The sequence below is a fragment of the Mustela erminea genome, chromosome X (genome assembly GCF_009829155.1).
Source record: "Mustela erminea isolate mMusErm1 chromosome X, mMusErm1.Pri, whole genome shotgun sequence".
NCBI classification, from domain to species: Eukaryota; Metazoa; Chordata; class Mammalia; order Carnivora; family Mustelidae; genus Mustela; species Mustela erminea.
In genome coordinates this window covers 88650719-88670397 of record NC_045635.1, presented here as the reverse complement: position 1 = coordinate 88670397, position 19679 = coordinate 88650719, and the positions used below count along the sequence as shown (strand labels likewise).

At 34.6% G+C, this 19679-nt stretch overlaps 1 protein-coding gene and 1 pseudogene across 3 annotated transcripts in view; one reads left to right on the top strand and one right to left on the bottom strand.

Moving 5' to 3' along the window:
* RADX (RPA1 related single stranded DNA binding protein, X-linked) overlaps positions 1–19679 on the bottom strand; it is a 77769-nt gene that overhangs the window by 46757 nt on the left and 11333 nt on the right. Inside the window, exons 4-10 of one of the 3 annotated variants that reach the window (XM_032330304.1) lie at positions 12611–12719; positions 12325–12416; positions 12083–12217; positions 9052–9156; positions 7774–7938; positions 6337–6497; positions 5334–5512 (exon numbers count right to left, since the gene is read on the bottom strand). In XM_032330304.1, coding sequence (XP_032186195.1) covers positions 5334–5512; positions 6337–6497; positions 7774–7938; positions 9052–9156; positions 12083–12217; positions 12325–12416; positions 12611–12719 — 946 coding nt within the window. The remainder of the gene's footprint in view (positions 1–5333; positions 5513–6336; positions 6498–7773; positions 7939–9051; positions 9157–12082; positions 12218–12324; positions 12417–12610; positions 12720–19679) is intronic. The other 2 variants (XM_032330305.1, XM_032330306.1) reach the window with 2 other exon arrangements.
* Positions 14682–16133, top strand: LOC116583459 (annotated as a pseudogene).

The following is a 19679-nucleotide window of genomic DNA, read 5'->3' as shown; positions in this document are numbered from 1 at the left end:
TTTCATGAAGGAAGAATGCATCCATTTATTTATCTTTAAACCCTAGAAAATAAAAACACATTTTATAGTTGTAATTTGAACTTTTCAATTGCTAAAAACATGGTATTTCTAGAAATTAGAGAGCTGAAACATCAACTCTGAAAGAAATCTAACTTAAAAAATAATTAAATTACATTTATTTTAAGAACCTTAAATAGCATGTATCTACTTTTTAGTACATGTGATCAGAAAGTGACTTTTTCCATCTGAAACAAATTAGAAGAAATAGTTTTCAAAACCCTAACAGCACCATTACATTGTACAGAACTTCTAAAAAATGACTTAGGAGATTTTTACTGGAATATGTAATAATTCATTTGTACAACTTAAACGTCTTAAAGGTGCGGAGCTAACTGACAGAAGTGGAGGTATATAATGTCTACAGGTATCAACTGAGGAAAATGAAAAAAGAGATGAAAAGCGAACAGGTAAGTACAGAAAAATAACTGAGGAGGAAAGGGAAAAGAGAGCTAAAAGAAGAGAACACTGCATATGCTGGGTAGTGACAGAATATGATAAAAATTATAAAAATTATGACTCCTAAGTTATATTCTAATCTTGCCCTTTTCATCAACTTATTGACCATAGGTAAATATCATACAGATTCTATAGAATGTTATTCCCTCATCTTTATGTCAGGATTATAATTAACAGTATTGAGGTCTTAGAAAGTATATTTCATGCAGAGAAACTGAAAGTACTTAATATACATACACACATGTACAAATCCTATAGTTAATCTTTCCTGAATCTCATATTTCTCTTTTATAAAATTGAAATAATTATCCTGCTCCTTCCTCACAGGGATTTCGAGGATCAAATGATGTAAGATAAATAATTTTACATCATATATTGAAATTCTCTCTATAATTAAATGAAGGAATATTTTCAGTGCCTTCTACCTAAGAAAAACAGAAGATAGTATATAAAAGGACCAGAATATAGAGTTCTTTTAAGAAATTGATAATATAAGCAATTAGCAATAATTTACAATGATCAAAAATGCTTAAGTCTCTGTGATCATTAATCCAAATTAGCAAATGTTTTTCAGACAACAACCATTATTTAAAAACTTTTCCTATAGTTCCTTCTGCTTTTCTTAGGAGGAGACCTGAAAATGATTTTTTTGAAAATTATTTTTAAGAATTCATCTAACTATGGTATGATTAATTTTCTTTCTTTATAGAGTAAATATTACCAGGAGAATGAACTGAAGAAGTTTTAATGTCTGTTGATTATATTTGATTTCTCAGTGCTAACTTTGGAATGAATAGATGGACTTTGACTACATTTTACTATCTAACTAAGAGCACCATGGTTCACTAGCTATCATTTGTATTAAAAGGTTAATACAAGCTCTTAAATGGTCATATTTCTTATTATTATACCAACAGAAGCAGATCCACAGGTGATCTAGATGGACAAAAGAGATATATAATTTCGAAAGTAAATATCAAAAAAAAGAATCAAATGGACTTTCTAGAGCTGAAAAAGGTAACAGCTGACCTTAAGAACTATGGCACGATAAAGAACATATCTGGTCTTTGTCTCTGGCTCCTGGTTCAAAAACCCTTAGAATTTCCATAGTGACAAAAGTGCCTCTGTTATGTTAATGAGGTAACTCATGGAGAGCCACGAGACAGCTGAAGATGAGAACTGTTATCAGATACAACAAGCATATGATTCAAGGTTGAAACACTGAACTAGCCTAACCTCTATTATGTTGGTGGGAGGAGAGCAGCTGCAGATAAAATTCAATCGCATGGCCAATGGTTTAATCTATCGTGCCTAAGTAATGAACTACCCTCCAAAAATCTAGATATAAAGACTTGGTGGAGCTTCGGGGTTGGTGAACATGTTAATGTACCAGTAGAGGCACAATAAATTCTAGGGATCTAACATACATTACGATGACTACAGTCAACAATACTATAATATATACTTGAAATTTGCTGAGAGTAATTGTTACATGTTTTACTACAAAAAGTAATAGTTATGTGAGGTCATGGATGTACTGACTAATCTTATTGTGGTAATTATTTTGTAATACATACATGTGTCAAATCATCACAATATACACCTTAAATTTACACAGTAATATCTGTTAATTATATCTCAATAAAGCTGTGAAAAAATAAATTGTCCTTAGACCACTAAAAATAGAAGAAAGAAATGAGACCTAGGTGGTTTCTACTGCTAATTATATTCAACAGTGTAGTAGAGGTCCTAACCAGTAAAATAAAGCAAGAAAAACAAATAAAAGGCAAAATGACTGGAAAGGAAGAAATAAACCCAAGTATTTGCAGATTACATGACTTATACAGAGAAAATTAAAAAAAAAAAACCCTACAAACTCAGAATAAGTGAATTTATCAAGGTTGCTGAATATAAGCTCAGGAAACAACCAAAAAACATTTCCCTGACTGGGCACAACCACCACTGAAGACTAGAGTTTTTACAAAATCTTGAAATCTAAAATGATGTATATGCTAACTGCTTTATTAGTGTCTTGGTTACCTTTCTGCTTCAGAAAGCCAAAACTGTTAATCATATATAATTCATAATGGATTTATATGAGTTTATATAGGAAAGATTCATGTTTAAATAACTGGCCAACAAATATAAGCTGTAGTATTTTAAATTAAAATAAAATGTATTTTTTGTAGTTCCTCATTTTAAACCTATTGTCAAGTAGTCCATGCCAAGCATGGTGGTAGAGGGCTTCTGTTATGGGTTATCTTATCTCCCCCAAAATTCCTGTTGAAGTCACAACGTCCCAGTACCTCAGAATGTAATCTTATTTGGATATAGTTTCACTGAAGAGATAAATTAGTTAAAATAAGGTTATACTGGAGTAGGGTGGGCCCCTAGTCTAATGTATCTGATGTCCTTATAAAAAGGGGGAGTTTGGACATAGACACAGATTGGGGGTAAGGTTTCTACAAGCCACAGAATGTCAAAGGTTGCTAGAAAATCACTAGATATTAGGGTAGAGACAAGGAGCAGATTCTTTCACACAGTGCTCAAAACAAACTAACACTTCTGACACTTTGATGACTTTGGACTTCAAGCTTACAGAACCATGAGACCCTAAGTTTCCATTGTTTAAGCCATACAGTTTGTAGTACTTCATCACAGTAGCCTAGAAAATGAACACAGATTTTGGTACCAGGAAGTGGAGTGCTACTGTAACAAGTAATTTAAAATGTGGAAATAGGGGCGCCTAGGTGGCTCAGTTGTAAGCGTCTGCTTTCAGCTCAGGTTATGATCCCAGGGTTCTGGAACCGAGCCCCACATCGGCCTCCCTGCTCAGTGGGAAGCCTGCTTCTCCCTCTCCCACTCCCTCTGCTTCTGTTCCCTCTTCTCATTGTGTCTCTGTCAAATAAATAAATAAAATCTTAAAAAAATAAAATAAAATGTGGAAATGGCTTTGGAATTGAGTATAACATGGAAGCTGAAAGAGTTCTGAGAGAAAGCTTGTTCTCTTAAAGAATATATATGTTGTTATGAACAGAATGTTGTTAGAAATAATAAAAGTAAGGGGTGCTTCTGGTTAAGTCTCAGACAGAAATGAGGAATGGGTTATTGGAATCTCGATGAAAGGTGATCCTTGTTATAAGGTGTAAGAGGTCTTGGCTGAACTGTGTTCTGTTGGATGGCAGGTGAAACTTGTATGCAGTGAACTTGCATATTTAGTTAAAGAGATTTCTAAGCAAAGTGTTGAAGGTGCAGCCTGGTTTCTCCTTGTTGCTTATAGTAAAATACAGGAGGAGAGAGAGAAGTTGAAAAATTAAGAAAAAGGGAACCAAAGCTTCGACACTTGGAAAATTCTCAGCCAATCTATACTGCAGAAAATGAGAAACCTTGCTCTGGAGGGAACACCAATGGTGTTGTTGGACAACTATTTGCCCAAGAGATTAGGCTTGTGATTTGTGGATCCCATCAACCATCTCAGTAGGCATGCTGTTAGCTTGTACTGAAAGGGATATAGGTGGGATGAAATGAAGAAAGGCTGTTGGATTTCTGGGATTCTACAGTCAGGAAACGAGTTGATAAAAGATAACCAGCTGTGATCATATGTTATCTTTCAAGAGAAGGGACAATGATTCCTCAGTTCCAGAGGGTATGGGTAGCACTTAGGGCCAAGAAAGCGGGGCTGCCATCCTGGTAGGCCCAGAAGATACAGTATCCTGCCAGAGAGGGAAATTCTGGAGGCTTGAAATCAAATGGAATTTGTCCTGCTAGGTTTTGAACTTTTCTGTGACCCATGACCCACTTTCTCACCGATTTCTCCCTTTTGAAATAGGAAGGCTTATCCTCTGCCCATCTTATCATTGTGTTTTGGACAGATGTCTAGTTTCACAGGTTCATGGATGTAAAGAATTTTGTCCCAGGATGAATCACCCTGCATTTCAACCATATATAGATTTAGATGATGTTCAATTGAGACTTTGGGCTTAAGAGTTAATGTTAGGGGTGCCTGGGTGGCTTAATCGTTAAGTATCTGCCTTCGGCTCAGGTCATGATCCCAGGGTCCTGCTCCCTGCTCAGCGGGGAGCCTTCTTCTCCCTCTCCTACACTCCCAGCTTGTGTTCCCTCTCTCACTTGTCTCTGTCAAATAAATAAAAATCTAAAAAGAGAGTTGATGTTAGCATGGGTTAAGATTTCTGGGATGTTTGGATGGGATGTTTTGCATGTGAGAAGGACATGAAATTTTAGGGGCCAGGTGGAGGACTGTTATGGGCTAACCCATGTCCCTATTAAATATCAATATGACTATCAATATATTACCAATTACATTTTCAATAACCCTCAGAATGAAACCTTATTTGCATTATATGTTAATAAAAAATTAGAAAAAAAAAGAATGAGACCTTATTTGGAAATAGGGTCACTAAGTTATAATTGATTAAGATGAGGTCTTACTGGAGTAGAACAGTACTCCAGAATAGGTCCCTAAACTAATATGTCTTGTGTCCTTATAAGAAAGGAAAATTTGAACACAGGTATGTATACAGGGAAAATGCCATGTGAAGATGAAGGCAGAGACTGAAGTGATGCTTCTAGAAGACAAGAAATGCCAAAGATTGCCATAAACCACCAGAAGCTAGGGGAGAGGCAAGGAAGAGATTCTTCCTCACAGTGCTCAGAAGGAACTCACTCTGCCAATGCTTTGATCTTGGGATTTGAGCAGCCCTACAAAACTAGTACCACTTCTAGTGGAATTGGTCATTTTATGTGGTAGAAACAAAAAAATTTAATATGCTATGTGTATATTAACACAAGTGACTTACAGTTTGGCATATGGCCCTTGCAGAATTCTTTTCTTCTTGGTAGGGCTCAAACTTGTATATCCAGTTTGAAAACACTGAGAGCTCATAGGATCATCATCTTGACGCCGTTTGTTACTATCTCTTTCCTGACTTTGATTTTCTCTTCTAGCCGCTTGGGATGTTGAAGGTTGGTTGGCATTCTAAAACCAAAAATTTAGAGAAAACATTTTAAACTTATTCACAAAAATTAATTTTCTTAAAAGACTATAATTTTAGTTTATTCATTTTTCATAATATTAAGAGTTATCACAATATTTTTGCAATCATAGAAGTACTTTTATAAAGCTGATTGATAGATAGGATTATATTTATCCTAATGCATCTGGTATTAAAAATTTTTAAAGGAAGGTAAACAAAAGCCCTTATACTAGTATAACCGAAAAGTTGGACTAGATGCTCATTTCTATGTGAACAGAAATCCTAGAAATAATTTTTAAAAAGATAAATTCACAGAAAAAATTAACTCATTTGTCTTAATTGTGCCTAGGTTTCAGTAGTGGTCTTTTCTGCTAGAGCCTTTATCCTACAAGTGTCATTGCTATGTCTTAACAAATCTGGGTGAGACTGCCATGCCAGATACAAAGATTAAAAATTTCCTATGAAAGTGTTCCTATAGTTCTGGCCTGGACAAAAAGGAATGGGATGAATATAATCATATATACCACCTGGGAATTTAAGTAAAGAGAATCATAGTAGGCTCAAATTATGCAGAAAGCAAAAATAAGATACCAAGTGTTGAAGGCCCTGGGAAATATCAGAGGCTGTGACCTTCAGCCCAGCCTACTTCAAAATAAATAACAGGAAAAGGAAACAAATGAAAAACATAAATGATTTTTTTTTTCCTCTGAGGTTTACATCATTAAGCAACAATACATGTAAGTTCTGAATAAAATGTACAAGGTACCAATTGTAATTATGATCACAGTGCATTCAGAGATATACTATTAATTCTCTGGCACCATACCCGAAGTGTTTCTGATGCTGAGGCACTTTCAGTTGCACTGGTATGGGGGATATACTTTATAACAGTAATTATCCCCTGAATTGCAATGCGCTTTTGTTCCCTATACTGCAAGTCTTCAATCTCCTTCCTCACTTCACTTATAGCTGTCAAGAGCGACTCAACTGCAAAAGAATAATTCCAAGGAAATTGTAAGTTTTAAAGAACTGAAATGATAAAAATAAGAATTAGATTTGCAATGTCATTTCACAACATGAAATCATAAACTTGCTACATAACTTACATTTGTGAAACTTAAGTTGATGCTTGGCATCATCTTCTTATGCCATTTTTGTAAAATAGGCAAAATATAATTATCAGTTAAATTCTGATACAGTCCTCTAGTCTGGAATCTTAATTTGAATCTAAAATTTTGCATATTGAATGTGTAGTTGACCATTGAACAACGGGGGGTTAGGAGCACCAAGCCCCTTGCAGTAAAAAATCCATGTATAACTTTTGACTCCCCAAAAACTTTACTAACAGCCTACTGTTGACCAGAAACCTTATCGACAACATAAACAGTTGATGAACACATATTTTGTATATATATTATATACTGTATTCCTACAATAAAGTAATCTAGAGAAAAGAAAACATTAAGAAAATCCTAAGGGAAAAAACATTTATAGTACTGTATGTATATTTATTGAAACAAATCACATATAAGTGGATCTGTGCATTTCAAACCTGTGTTGTTCAAGGGTCAACTGTTATTGACACATATTTCAAAGTATAAAGTGTTGCTTAGCCACTGAACAGAAACATACATTTTAATATATATGACCATATACTGCATATTGCTGCCATTATTTAGATGATAGTAGGTCAGTTTTCAAAAGTTTCTCTTTTTTTCCCAAACAATGCAATTATCCCATTGCTTTTAAAAAGTAATATACTTACATTATACTTTTCAACCATCATATCTTAATTCTACTTAAATAAATTAATGTTAGTCCTCTCATCAGTACTTTTTCTGTATTTTATTTACTTTGGTGTCATTTTTATTTAAAGGTAGTGCGCAATTGTGTAATATCCAATATATGTTATTTCACAAGAGTAGCATAATACAGTGTCAGTATCTTGATATCAAATTATCTAGTGTCTCTTTGATAGCTTTAGTCTCTGTATGTAATGTCATAGGAGTTTGGGACTATTAAATGCAGATTTTATCTCAAAAACATTAAATCAAGATATGATGTCCAGTTAGTCATCATCTATGTTATCCCTTTTTCTAGTCTAATAAAATCCAAATATTAACCTTTAGGAGGTATGACATACATTTTTCGATCATGAAAAAGATAAAATTTTTATGAGTGTTGTTATATATATTAGCTCATGATATGTATCACACATATGGCACATAAACATATCCTATATGACTAGTAATTACATTAGTACCTTTGACAGAACTACTGTACTTCGAAAAGGTCTCTGGCACTGGTGGATAGGGGTAATAGCCACCAATAACAGTATTCTTCATTTCCTCAGTATCGGTCCTTGTTTTAATCCAATGAATAAAGTTTTTTACCTTGGTGTCATTGATATATGGCTGGCTTCTATGACCTTTTTGCAAGAGGGGTAAAACCAAAAAAAAAAAAAAAGAGAGAGAGAGAGAGAGAGGAAAAAAAAACTCACCGTAATAACTGTATGGACTATTTTTTTTTATAAAAACAGTTTAATATCAAAATATTCTCTTATGTCACCAAGAAAAGAAGTTCATTTATGCAATGTGTAGCAGATCACAATATGCATACAAAAATGATCAAAGTCAGTAAATCAATCCTATGTTGAGAAGGAAATCAGACATATTACAATTTAAGAGGACAAAACCATAGCTGCCTACAGGACACTGTGAAGTTATAATGAAAAGAAAACTAATAATCTGGATTTTTCTAACTATCAAAATGCCTGGCATCTTCTTAAAAAATGGATTTTTAAATCATGTATTAATCTAAAGGTATGGCATCATGTTTGAACTGAATTGCCTATAATACAGCTCAGCATTTAAATTCACATTCTTAAAACATAATTAAAAGTGCCATTTATATCTGATATTGTTAGTGTTTATAAAATGAGGTATTGACAAAGATGTGTATTAGTCCTTCTTAGGACTCTTCTATCGACAAATTTCTTAATTATCAACACAGTAGTATTTTAGTAAACATATCACTCCATACTATATCTTCATCTGGAAAATTTCATCTTTATTGCTTTGATCCTATTACCAGAAAGAATATAGAAAATAATGTGCTTGTAGACAACTAATAAGACTCTTCTTGCTATATAAGTAAAATCTGAGATCAGGGACCAAAATATGAACATTTTTAGTTAGTATTTAAAAATATTATTTATGGTATCCATATTGTTAGATAGGGCCTAAGTCTTCAATCTATCAAAGCAATTTATGATTATCTACTTTATATCAAGCAGGAATTAAAGTTAACCAAAGGACATAAATGCAATTCTCCAATGACTCACAGAATCATTGCTTCAGTCATAAATAATCTAGAAGCAATACATTTCATAGGCTAAATATTCTTTGCTAAATATTCTTTCAGCAATAAAGGAGGTTAAAACAAAGCTATCTTGTGGTTGAATGTTGTAATGGAAAAGTTAATTTAATGAATGGAAAATATATTACATCTCCAATAAAGTATAAACCAAGAAATTGCTCACCAGTAATAAACACTCGACTCTCATTTGTAGTGGTTAGGTAAAGCAGTTTAGGTACCTGAGTGTCATTCCTGACAACTTTCAACTGCGTACACACGAAATAGGTCACTGTAGAAAATGAAAACAGTTATGAAGAAATTTCTGCCTTCCAAAGAGGACTTACCAAGATCAGTATCTAACACAGTGCTTCTTGAACTTTAATGAACATAGGAATCACCTGGGACAATTGTTAAAATTCAAATTCAAATGCAGTAACCTGAGATTCTCCACTTCTTATAAGCTCTAGGTGATACTATACTAGTGTAGCCAGTCCTTTGACAACACTCAGAGCAACAAGGGTCTAACACTTACCTTTTCCTTCAGATAAAGGATCTAACACTTACTTTTCCTTTAGAAAGTACAATGGCTGCACCTAACTGAAGTTATTCCTTGCTGCACAGTTGAAGACTGCAAGTCTCTCTAATCAGGCATACAACTGAGTGTCAACAGTTATTTCCTACAGAGAAAAAAACTCTTAGTTTCTCCAGGATGCTTTTACTGATTAACCTGATCTAACACTGATCCCTGAATTACTCTGACTCCTTCCATCAGATAGGGGTATACACTATTAACCTGAATTTGCTTATGCCACTGTTTTACAGGTGTTTATCTTAATTAGACTTTAAGTCTCCATGACAGGGCTTATACAACCCATTCTTTTCTAGTCACCTTGCTGAACTGTTTTCAACTGTCTATCAATTAATTAGTTAGGTAAAGTTTCATTAAACCAACATTTTTTTTAAGATTTTAATTCATCACATGCCAAAACGGTTGTTGTCTTATGAACTAGGAAATGAAGAAATGTAAATTCTTGTAATCTTACAATAATGGTAGGTTCTCATTTGAGATAAATACTTCCTGAGAGTATGACAATAACAATAAATTCATTTACTATATCTAAATTTTCCTAATTCTTTATCTTATAGCAACAAAAATAAAGGAAATCTGTTGAAATGACTAAGAATAATTCTCAATTTACATCACTCTTCCTTTATGTAAAAATGGTACAAAATGTCACTATTCATGGTTAAAGATGTTGATATAGGAATATTAAAGAAACTTCTAACTCTCATTTCATGACTGTTAAAAATCAGACATTCCGACCTGACACCTTCTAGCTGTTTGACATCCAAGAAATTACTTAACTCTTCTGGACTTTAGTTTCCTCACCTGTAAATCTATAAAAATATCAACTTTTAAGATTAACTGGGAGGACAAAATGAGATAACATGTATGAGCATCTGGTACATAGCAAACACTCAATGTTCATTCTCCTTAGTTTTTCACTCTCCTTAATCAAAAGTAAAAAAGATTCTCTACTACCAAGGGATTCTGGTATTATTCTAGAAGACACTTGGTCATGTTCCCCTTCAAGGGCCTGAAGCCCCCTTAATACTCACCATTCATTTGATATTTTTTTTTCACCTTGATCAAAATAACAAACATAACTCGTGACTGTTGTCAACTGCTGTACTAGAGTAAATCTCACCAAGGTCCGTATAAGGCTTTCTCAGTAAGATGTATTTCACGTTATCCGAAAAAATAGAACATGTATACTTGGTAACATTACTGTGAAGAAATCATGATCTAAAATGTGTTAGCTTGTTGTTTCAAGTGGTAACAAAGAGAGAGGGTCCTGGTGATAAAACCCACCTAAAATGAGGTAATGGAATTGTCACCAGAAGTCATTACTATCAATCTTTTATGCCCTGAGAGAAGTTACATGAGAAATCATAGCCCCCTCAGCTTGGAATCCCATGCCTCGGTTTTGGCTAAAACTCTTTCTGCCCTCTCCTTCAATAGTTGAGGTGAGGTTTAGTTCCATCCAGATATATTTTAAAATTTTAATCTCACAAGCAGATGGTAGAATCTAATAAGGTAATATCTGAATGGTGTGGAATGCTGTTTTGCATAACCAATAAAGGGGTCACAGAACAGCTCTCTATATGGTCTCTAGGTATCTTGATGCTCTACAATTTTTACCTTGTTGTTGATTTTAAAAATTACATATGGTCAAGATTGGAAGTTTTCCCAATGTTGGCAAAAATTAAACTATCAGTATTTTATTAATGTAATCATTTGAAAAATAGTAAAATAACACACTATAGATATAATAGCTTTATGCTACAAGCTGATACAAGAAAAAAACCCACTGAGGGGTGCCTGGGTGGCTCAGTGGGTTAAGCCTCTGCCTTCGGCTCAGGTCATGGCCCCAGGATTCTGGGATTGAGCCCTACATCAGGCTCTCTGCTCAGAGGGAAGCCTGCTTCCCCCTACCCCGCCTCTCTGCCTGCTTGTGATCTCTCTGTCAAATAAATAAGTAAAATCTTTAAAAAAAAAAACCCACTGAAGTTGTTAGAAAGTATTAAATATACTTTTTTTTCTTATAAGGGATCTGAAGCTTACCTAAAATGTTTTCAAATGAATAAAATTAGTGGGAAAAATACCTCTGTATCTAAATAAATGCAAAGGAGAAAGGTCAACACCAAAGTAACTAAAATATTGACCAGCTGGTATAACATTGTCAATGTACTATTAACTTAATACTCAAATGAAATCATACTTACCACTGTCATTATTTAATTACACAGTCTGTCAATCCCCTACCAATTAATTCTATATTAGTGAAGTCTTCATTGTCTTTTTTGGGGTCTACTTAGTCAATTTCGAAATGGATACAAAGGGAAATGAATGCCTATGTTTTAGCTTCACAGAATGTTAAGCTTTTACACCTGAAATGCTAATGATGAGAATTGATAAGAGCATCTATTTTCTGAAAAATTGGTTTCGATCCCAAATTAATTCTGAATAGAAAATCAGAAGGTGGTTAGTATCAGTAATACCAAATATAATACCAATACAAAACAAATTTAAACATGCTATCACATTGCTTGAATTTGCTAACTCATTATCATGCCACTCCATAAGTCAATATACACTCTAACACTTTAAGTTCATGCCCCCCCTTCCAAAAATAAAAATAAGATGCAAATACTGGATTGACTACTTGGGTAAATATTTTCAAAGATTTCTGGCTGAGATGTAGAAAACAGCTCCACTATAAATGGCTGTTCTGAAGTCCCATCAGCGATGTGAATCCAGCGATATGACCAAAAATCTTCACGGTTTTCTATATGGATAGGATATTAGAATAAATAAAGGTAAATAATTATTCATGTATAAGCACAAAACTATTCACTGAAATACTTTTTACAACTTTCAATTTTAAAAGCTTACCTTTCTTTTTTGACCGCTGGACCCTTCCTACAAAAACTAAAATGCCAATAACATCACAGATATGATTTTTTGGCATATCATCCAGTTCTGACCTAAAAAAAGCAAAATGGTTAAATACTGTATTTTTAAACAGTAAAAAGGCATTCTGAAATTATGATTGTGAAAATATAAATCTATATAATTGATACAGCATAATTTGGGGTAGATTTTTGAGCAGTAATAATACACTGTTTCAGTGGCTAATGTTAAAAATTAATATTTAAGGTATTTTACATGAATATTCTACCTTGTGATAAACCGGTGATTTAATTTTGGCAATCTCCATTCAGGTTTCACCTGCTTTTCAGGAATGATAATTATGTTAGTTGGAGGATCTCGAAGGTTCAGGCAGATTTCTGAAAAACAAATATGTTACTTTAATATGACATTTAATATAGATAAAAGAATATACATGCGTATAAATCACACAGCAAAATATTAGCCTGAACTTTTTTGGGCCTACCACTAATTTTAAGAACTAGACCATTATCAATAGCTTCCTTTTACTTGTTCCTATATTATCATATCTACTTATCTCTCAACCAAAGCTTAGTGATTTCTTAGATTTTGTGTTTTATCATTTTTTTAATTAAAAAAAAGTTTTTAAAAATCATTTATATTTGTTTGGTTTAGTTTTTAAATTTTATATGAAGGACCTCACAGCATATTCAGTGTTCTAGGGCTACCCTTTTCACTCAACATTACAGTCTTAAAATTCACCCATGTAGCCGCATGTAGTTTTTTTTCTTACTCCCACTGCTGAATAATATTCCAGAGTGCTGATATATTACAATTTTTTTTTACCTATTATTGTGTTGATGGACATCTGGATTATTTCCTGCTTTTGCTATTACAAACAGGGTCACTATCAATTTTTAGTACATGTCTCCCTGTGTACCCAGGCAAAACTTTTCTGGGGTATTATACCCAGAAGGGAAACCCTGGATTGTAGCATGTACAAAAGTTCCACTCTATAGGCTAATTCCAAACTATTTTCAAGTAATTAACCTACTTACAGTTTTACCAGCAATGTGTAGGAATTCCCATTGATCAGCATCTTCTCCAAATTTTGCTACTACCAAATTTATTTTTTGTCAATTTAGTGACACAAAATTACAGTTTGTTGTGGTCTTCATTTGCACTTCTTTTATCACTGATTATGTTGAATGACATTTCATCTATTTATGATTCATCCATGCAACCTCTTTTTAATTTTTTTTATTTTTAAAGATTTATTTTTATTTATTTGAGAGAGAGAGAGAGACAGGCAGCGGGGAAGGGGGCGAAGAGAGAAGGAGAGAGAGTAATTTTACTCTGCACTGAGCATGGAGCTGGAAGCAGGAATTGATCTCATGACCCTGAGATCAGGACCTGAGCCAAAATCAAGAGCTGGACACTTAACCAACTGCACCACCTACAAGTCCTTCATGCACCCACTTTTGTGAAATACCTGCTGTGTCATTTGCCCACTTTTCTATTGAATTTTTTAATTTAATTTTTAAAAAGATTGTATTTATTTGTTTATTTTAGAGAGAGAGAACACAAACAGGAGGAGGGGCAGGAGGAATACCAGACTTCCTGCTGAGCAGGGAGACAGCCACTGGACTCCAACCCTAGGCTTAGGCAGATGCTTAACTGCTTACCAGGTTAACCACTGAGCCATCCAGGCACCCCTGATTTTTTCTTTAGTTGAAGGACTTCTTTTTATATATTGGATACTAATACTTTGTTGATTATATTATTGCAAATATATTCACCTATGTGTACATTGCTTTTTATTCTTTTCATGGTGTCTTTTGATGAAAAGAGTTAATTTCAAGGTAGGTGTGGTGGGGGTGGCAGGTGATGGGGAGGGGCAGTTTCCCCTTGCTGCTCCCTTATGGAGAAGGAGGCACCCTCAGCAGGCCCGGATGCTCTCATCTCCTCCTGTACTGAAAGGAAGGCACTGTCCTTCCCCCCACTTCCAGCTCCTCAAGAAGCATGGCCCCTGAGGCCTGTGTGGGCGAGTAAGCAGAGGCAGCCAGGACTAGGGCCAGATAGTGGAGGGGAAGCCTCATGGCGAAGCCATATGGCCGGCCTCCAATTGGAACTGGAGCTACTCTGCCAAGGTTTAAAAACTTTAAATGAGAATAAAGAGTATTATTTACAAGGAACTGAGAATGAGTAAGTCATCTCTAAGGGCTTCCAGGCTTTTTTTCATAAGAGAGACCATATTAAATTAATGTATTTAAAGATTGCATAATCCTGCCTCCAGCACCAGTGGTTTCTCTGTTTTGTGATCAATGTGACTCACAAGAACTTCTTTAGTAACAAATGAAATGATCCAGGGGCATGGAAAATAATGACTTTTACATTGGTTTGGGATTGGTTATGAGTTCCAGCATTTTCACTGGCAGGAACTTTACTTTGGGGGAAAAACAAAGTCTTCTGCCACTTGCCTGGAAGGGCTCCATGAGAGCAGGTCAAGGTGGCCACGCATATCTTAAAGAATGGTTGTGGTGGGCTGGATTGTTATCAATGGGAGCATGTGAGGTGGCCAACCTTGCTGCATAAGCCTTCGCACCAGCCACCTTAGGGACTCGGGGGCTCTCAGCATCCTAGTGCATACTATGCCTTCTTCATACTTTGTAAATGAAAGACTTAATCTCATGGGAAAATTTAATGTTTGCTAAGTATTCTAGGATCTACAGTTATGGTCATTCATGCTCCAAAAGAAGGGGAGATCGAAACTTTAAACGGAATGTCTCACAAGCTGGGAGATCCAGGTTTTGTGGTGTTTGCAACACTTGTGGTCATTGTGTCATTGATATTAATCTTCGTGGTGGGACCTCGCCATGGACAAACATTCTCGTGTACATAACAATCTGCTCTGTAACTGGAGCGTTTCTAGTCTTCAGTGTTAAGGGCCTGGGCATTGCTATCAAAGAGCAGTATGTTAGAAAGTCTGTGCTGTGACATCCCCTGGCCTGAATTCTACCGCTGAGCCTTACAGTCTGTGTGAGCACACAGATTAATTGCCTGAGCAGGGCCCTGGATATATTCAACACTAACATTGTGACTCCAATATATTACCTATTCTTTATAACATCAGTTTTAACTTGTTCAGCTATTCATTTTATGGAGTGGCAAGTCAAGCCTGTTTATGATGTTGTTGTTACTTTAGTGGTTTCTTTACAATCATTGTGGGAATATTCTTGCTGCAATCCTTTAAAGACATCAGTTTTAGTCTAGCAAGTCTCCCTGTGTCTTTTCAAAAAGATGAGAAAGCAATGAAGGCAAATCTCTCTAAAATGTATGGCGTTCTTAATAATAATGAAGAAAGCCTAACCTGTGGAACTGAACAATACAATGGTAAAAATATCTCCCGAGGAAATAGAAATCTCACAATTTTTAAAGAAAAATGTAATTAGGGACTCCTGGGTGGCTCAGTTAAGCATCCGCCTTTGGTTCAGGGTCAATTTTGGGTCCTGGGTTGGAGTCCTGAGTCAGGCTCCTTGCCTAGAAGGGAGCCAGCTTCTCTCTGCCTGCTGATCCCTCTACTTGTGTTCTCTTTCTTTCTGACAAATAAATAAAATCTTAAAAAAAGAAAAATGTAATTAAAAGGTTAATCTATAATTGTGTTATAAAGTGAATCTGAGTATCAGAATGTGTCTGAAAAAGCACTGTTCTCAAAAATATGTTCTCTGGAGACAATGCTTTTTAAAGTTTCACTGATTTGGACCAAGAAATTACTTTTCTTATATTTACATGATGGTAGCTCACTAAAATGACCTCAGTACATGGTCCATTTCTAGTAACACTGTATAATTGTAGACGTATTTAAAATTTTCCTTCACCAAAATCTAAATGCACTGAGTTCTAAGTCTATAAAAATGCTTTACTTTTTCATTGGTGATGAAAGCCTGAAATGTACATTTGTCATCCCCACTCCATCAATCTCGGATCACTTGAAGGTTTCCTGATTTATAAAGGAATAAAATTTTCCTAATACATTGTCCTGTGATTTACCTTACCTATAAAAATGACTCCTGTTTGATGGAATTATTTTAATCTTGAAATGTTAGTTTAAGAGAATTCTAAGTTAGAAGAAAAAGTCAATTTACCAAACAAAAAAGGGTAGGAAGTTGCCTGATGGAGATGTTTCTAATGCTGTGATTTATCACCACACATTTGAGATGGTCTTCCTATTCCTTGATGGCACCTTGCTAAACCAGTGCCACCTGTGCCTTTCAGGCGCCTGACTGGTTTAATTCTTCACTTTCTCTAATCCCTTGATATCTGGAACTTTGATTACCATCTTATATCAGCTCTTGTATTTTTCAGCATATTTTCATGAGTTAACAACTCTGGGAAATAAAGTCAAAAGACTAATTTCTTAAATTTAGCTCATGTTATAATAAAAAGACAAATTGAACCCCCAAAAATTTCAATGTAGTTGGGCTTATTAATCATTCATTTACAAATGATATTTCCTGTGTCTTCTCCAAGAAAATCCTTCCTTATTCCAAGGCCAAATGCATACTTCTATATAAGTACTTATAAAAGTTTTCTTTTACATTTGCTGTATCTGGAATTGACATTTTATATGGGGTAAGATAAGGATATTTGTCATTTTTTTCTCAAGTATGTAATTATTTTTTCCAATACTATTTACTTCCTTGATGATCTGCATAGCACATCTATCATATCAAATTTTTGTGCGTTTAAGACTATTTCTCAATCTTATTATGATTTGCTGGTCAGTTTGTCTATACCTATATCTATATTACATGGTCATAAATTTTTTATAATAACTCATAACATTTATGAGAGAAGTCTTCACTCCCTCTGTAGCCCCTTATTTTCTTCAGAACTATCTTGGCTATTCTCAATAATTATGTGCCTCCATATAAATTTTATTTTATTTTATTTTTTTTTTTTCATAAATTTTAGAATCAATTTGTCAGTTCCAGAAAAAAAAACTTACAGAATAACACTGAATTTGCAGATCAATTTTGGGGTACTTGATAAACTTATGAAACTGAGACTGACTTCCTACCTGGGAATAGGGGTTATTTCTTCATTTATTTAGAGGGCTTTCTATCCCCTTTTATGCAGTAGGTAGTATTTCCTAAGAATTTGCTGTTTAGCAAACAAAGATTAAAACAGGATGAAGAGGGGGCGCCTGGGTGGTTCAGTCAGTTGGGCATCTAGCTCTTGATTATGGCTTGGGTCATAAACTCAGAGTCCTGGGATCAAGCCATGCATCAGGCTCTGTGCTGAGGGTGGAGCCTGCTTGGAAGAATTCTCTCTCTTTCTCTTCCTCTGTACGCCCCAACCCCACATGCGAGCATGCTCTCTCTCTGTCTCAAAAAAAAAAAAGAGAAAAACCAAAAACCAGGATGAAGATACTTGATTTCTCATCTTGCCTATTAGCAGTCACATGATTCGAAAATTCACTTTACCTTTAAGTGTTTCAGTCTTTTCACATACAAGTGAAGTTTTGTGTTACATATTACGTTGTACCTACAAAACAGTGTGCATTTTACAAAGCACTTTCACAGTCACAGTTACCTGATTATATTTAAGTTCCCTTCCAGCTCCAAAATGCTAGGATTTTGAATGAAATAAATAGTCCTTTCCTACCAAAACCCCAAACACTTGATTCTATTATCTCAATAGGTATTATATAATACAGTCCAAAAAAAATCTCAAGATTTTAAAATGTTTATTTGGGATGCTAGCTGAATACTATTGGATAAAAGGTAGGATAGAGTTATATGCAAAATGGCAATAACAAAACCATGTATTACTAGCAAATATGTCTTATGTTTTACAAGAGAATTTTCACCTATATAGGGTTCCATTTATTTGGTCTTTTAAAAAATTACATCTTAGTGTCTATAACTTGGAACTACATATGTAAATATGAAAAAATAAATCAAGATAAATTACCCCAATAGTCTGTCTTTCAACATCAATACCTGGAAGGCAGTGATAGTACCACAAACCCTTATTCCCTTACTGACCAACCCTAGCCCCCAATATATACTTTCTCATTTATCCTATTCATAACATACCCTTTTATTATTTGTAATCCCCACTCACACTTTTTTCTACCCAATTCATTCTCCCACTCTCCTGACCATTCATTCTTTTCTCAACTACATTTCTGTTCCCTTTTTGTTCATCACATCTTCTTACTGTTTACTGTCATTAAACCTTGATTTATTGTAATCTGTTCATCTTACTTATCTGTACCATTAGACTACTTTTTCCATGTTTTTATTTAAATTTTGGTTGGTTATCATGCAGTGTAATTTATTACCCTGATAGACTAATTTTTGGGGATAGTACTCTGTATTACTTATCTTTGTATCTTCTATGTCTAGCATGGTTTACAAAACTGTCTTCATTTCTCCTCAACAGATCATTAACCCATTTGAGCTTTTTAAAGATCACAAATCAGTAGTTCTCAACTTTAGCTGTGCATTAGAATTACCTGACGATTTTTAAAAGCACACCAAGATCTTGGTTCCCTCCTCAGAGGGATTAAATCAGAATCTCTGAACCTGGCATGCTTACCGTTCTTTCAGGCTTCCCAAGCGATACTAATGTCCAGCCAGGGTTGAGATCTGCATATATGTGTAGGCTTAGCAAACGACAGCCTGCAGATGGTTGCTTGATTTTGCAAATAAAGTTTCACTGTAACACAACCATGACCATTCCTTACATATTATCTCTGTTTGCTTTCACTCTATAAAGAGGCAGAGCTGTGTACTTATGACAGAAACTATATTTATTGCCTTTATAGAAATAGCTTGCTGACCCCTGATAAAGAGGAGAAAAAATCCTATTCCTTATTTAAAAAGTATGGGATAAAGTAAACTGATGCTGACACTGATAAAAAGTAAAACTGTTTTAAAGACTAAAAGAAACATTTTTTATATACTCTAATCCAAGCCCCTCATTTAAAAAAATAATTTATGTATTTGCAATTATTTACCTGAAAGTATAAATAGCCTCTCATATCTTAAAGAGAGTTTCCACTATGAAAATCTGGCCCTGTAGTTCTTTACAGCAGAGGTAGCATTCTGCTTGATTCAATTTCAGTGTTCAGTTTTAGTAGCTGTTTATCTATTGACCACATGTTGCCTATTGTTCTACTTCTCATATGTTTTTAAGGTATAGAAACAGCCATTAGTACCAGACACATTTTCTAGATTTCTCCACAGCCATGTAAAAATTGTGATTTAAATTAATTCTCGTTACATCAGGAAAATAGTGTATCTCATAAAAAGAACACTAGGTTAGGGGGCAGAAAAACTAGGTTTCAT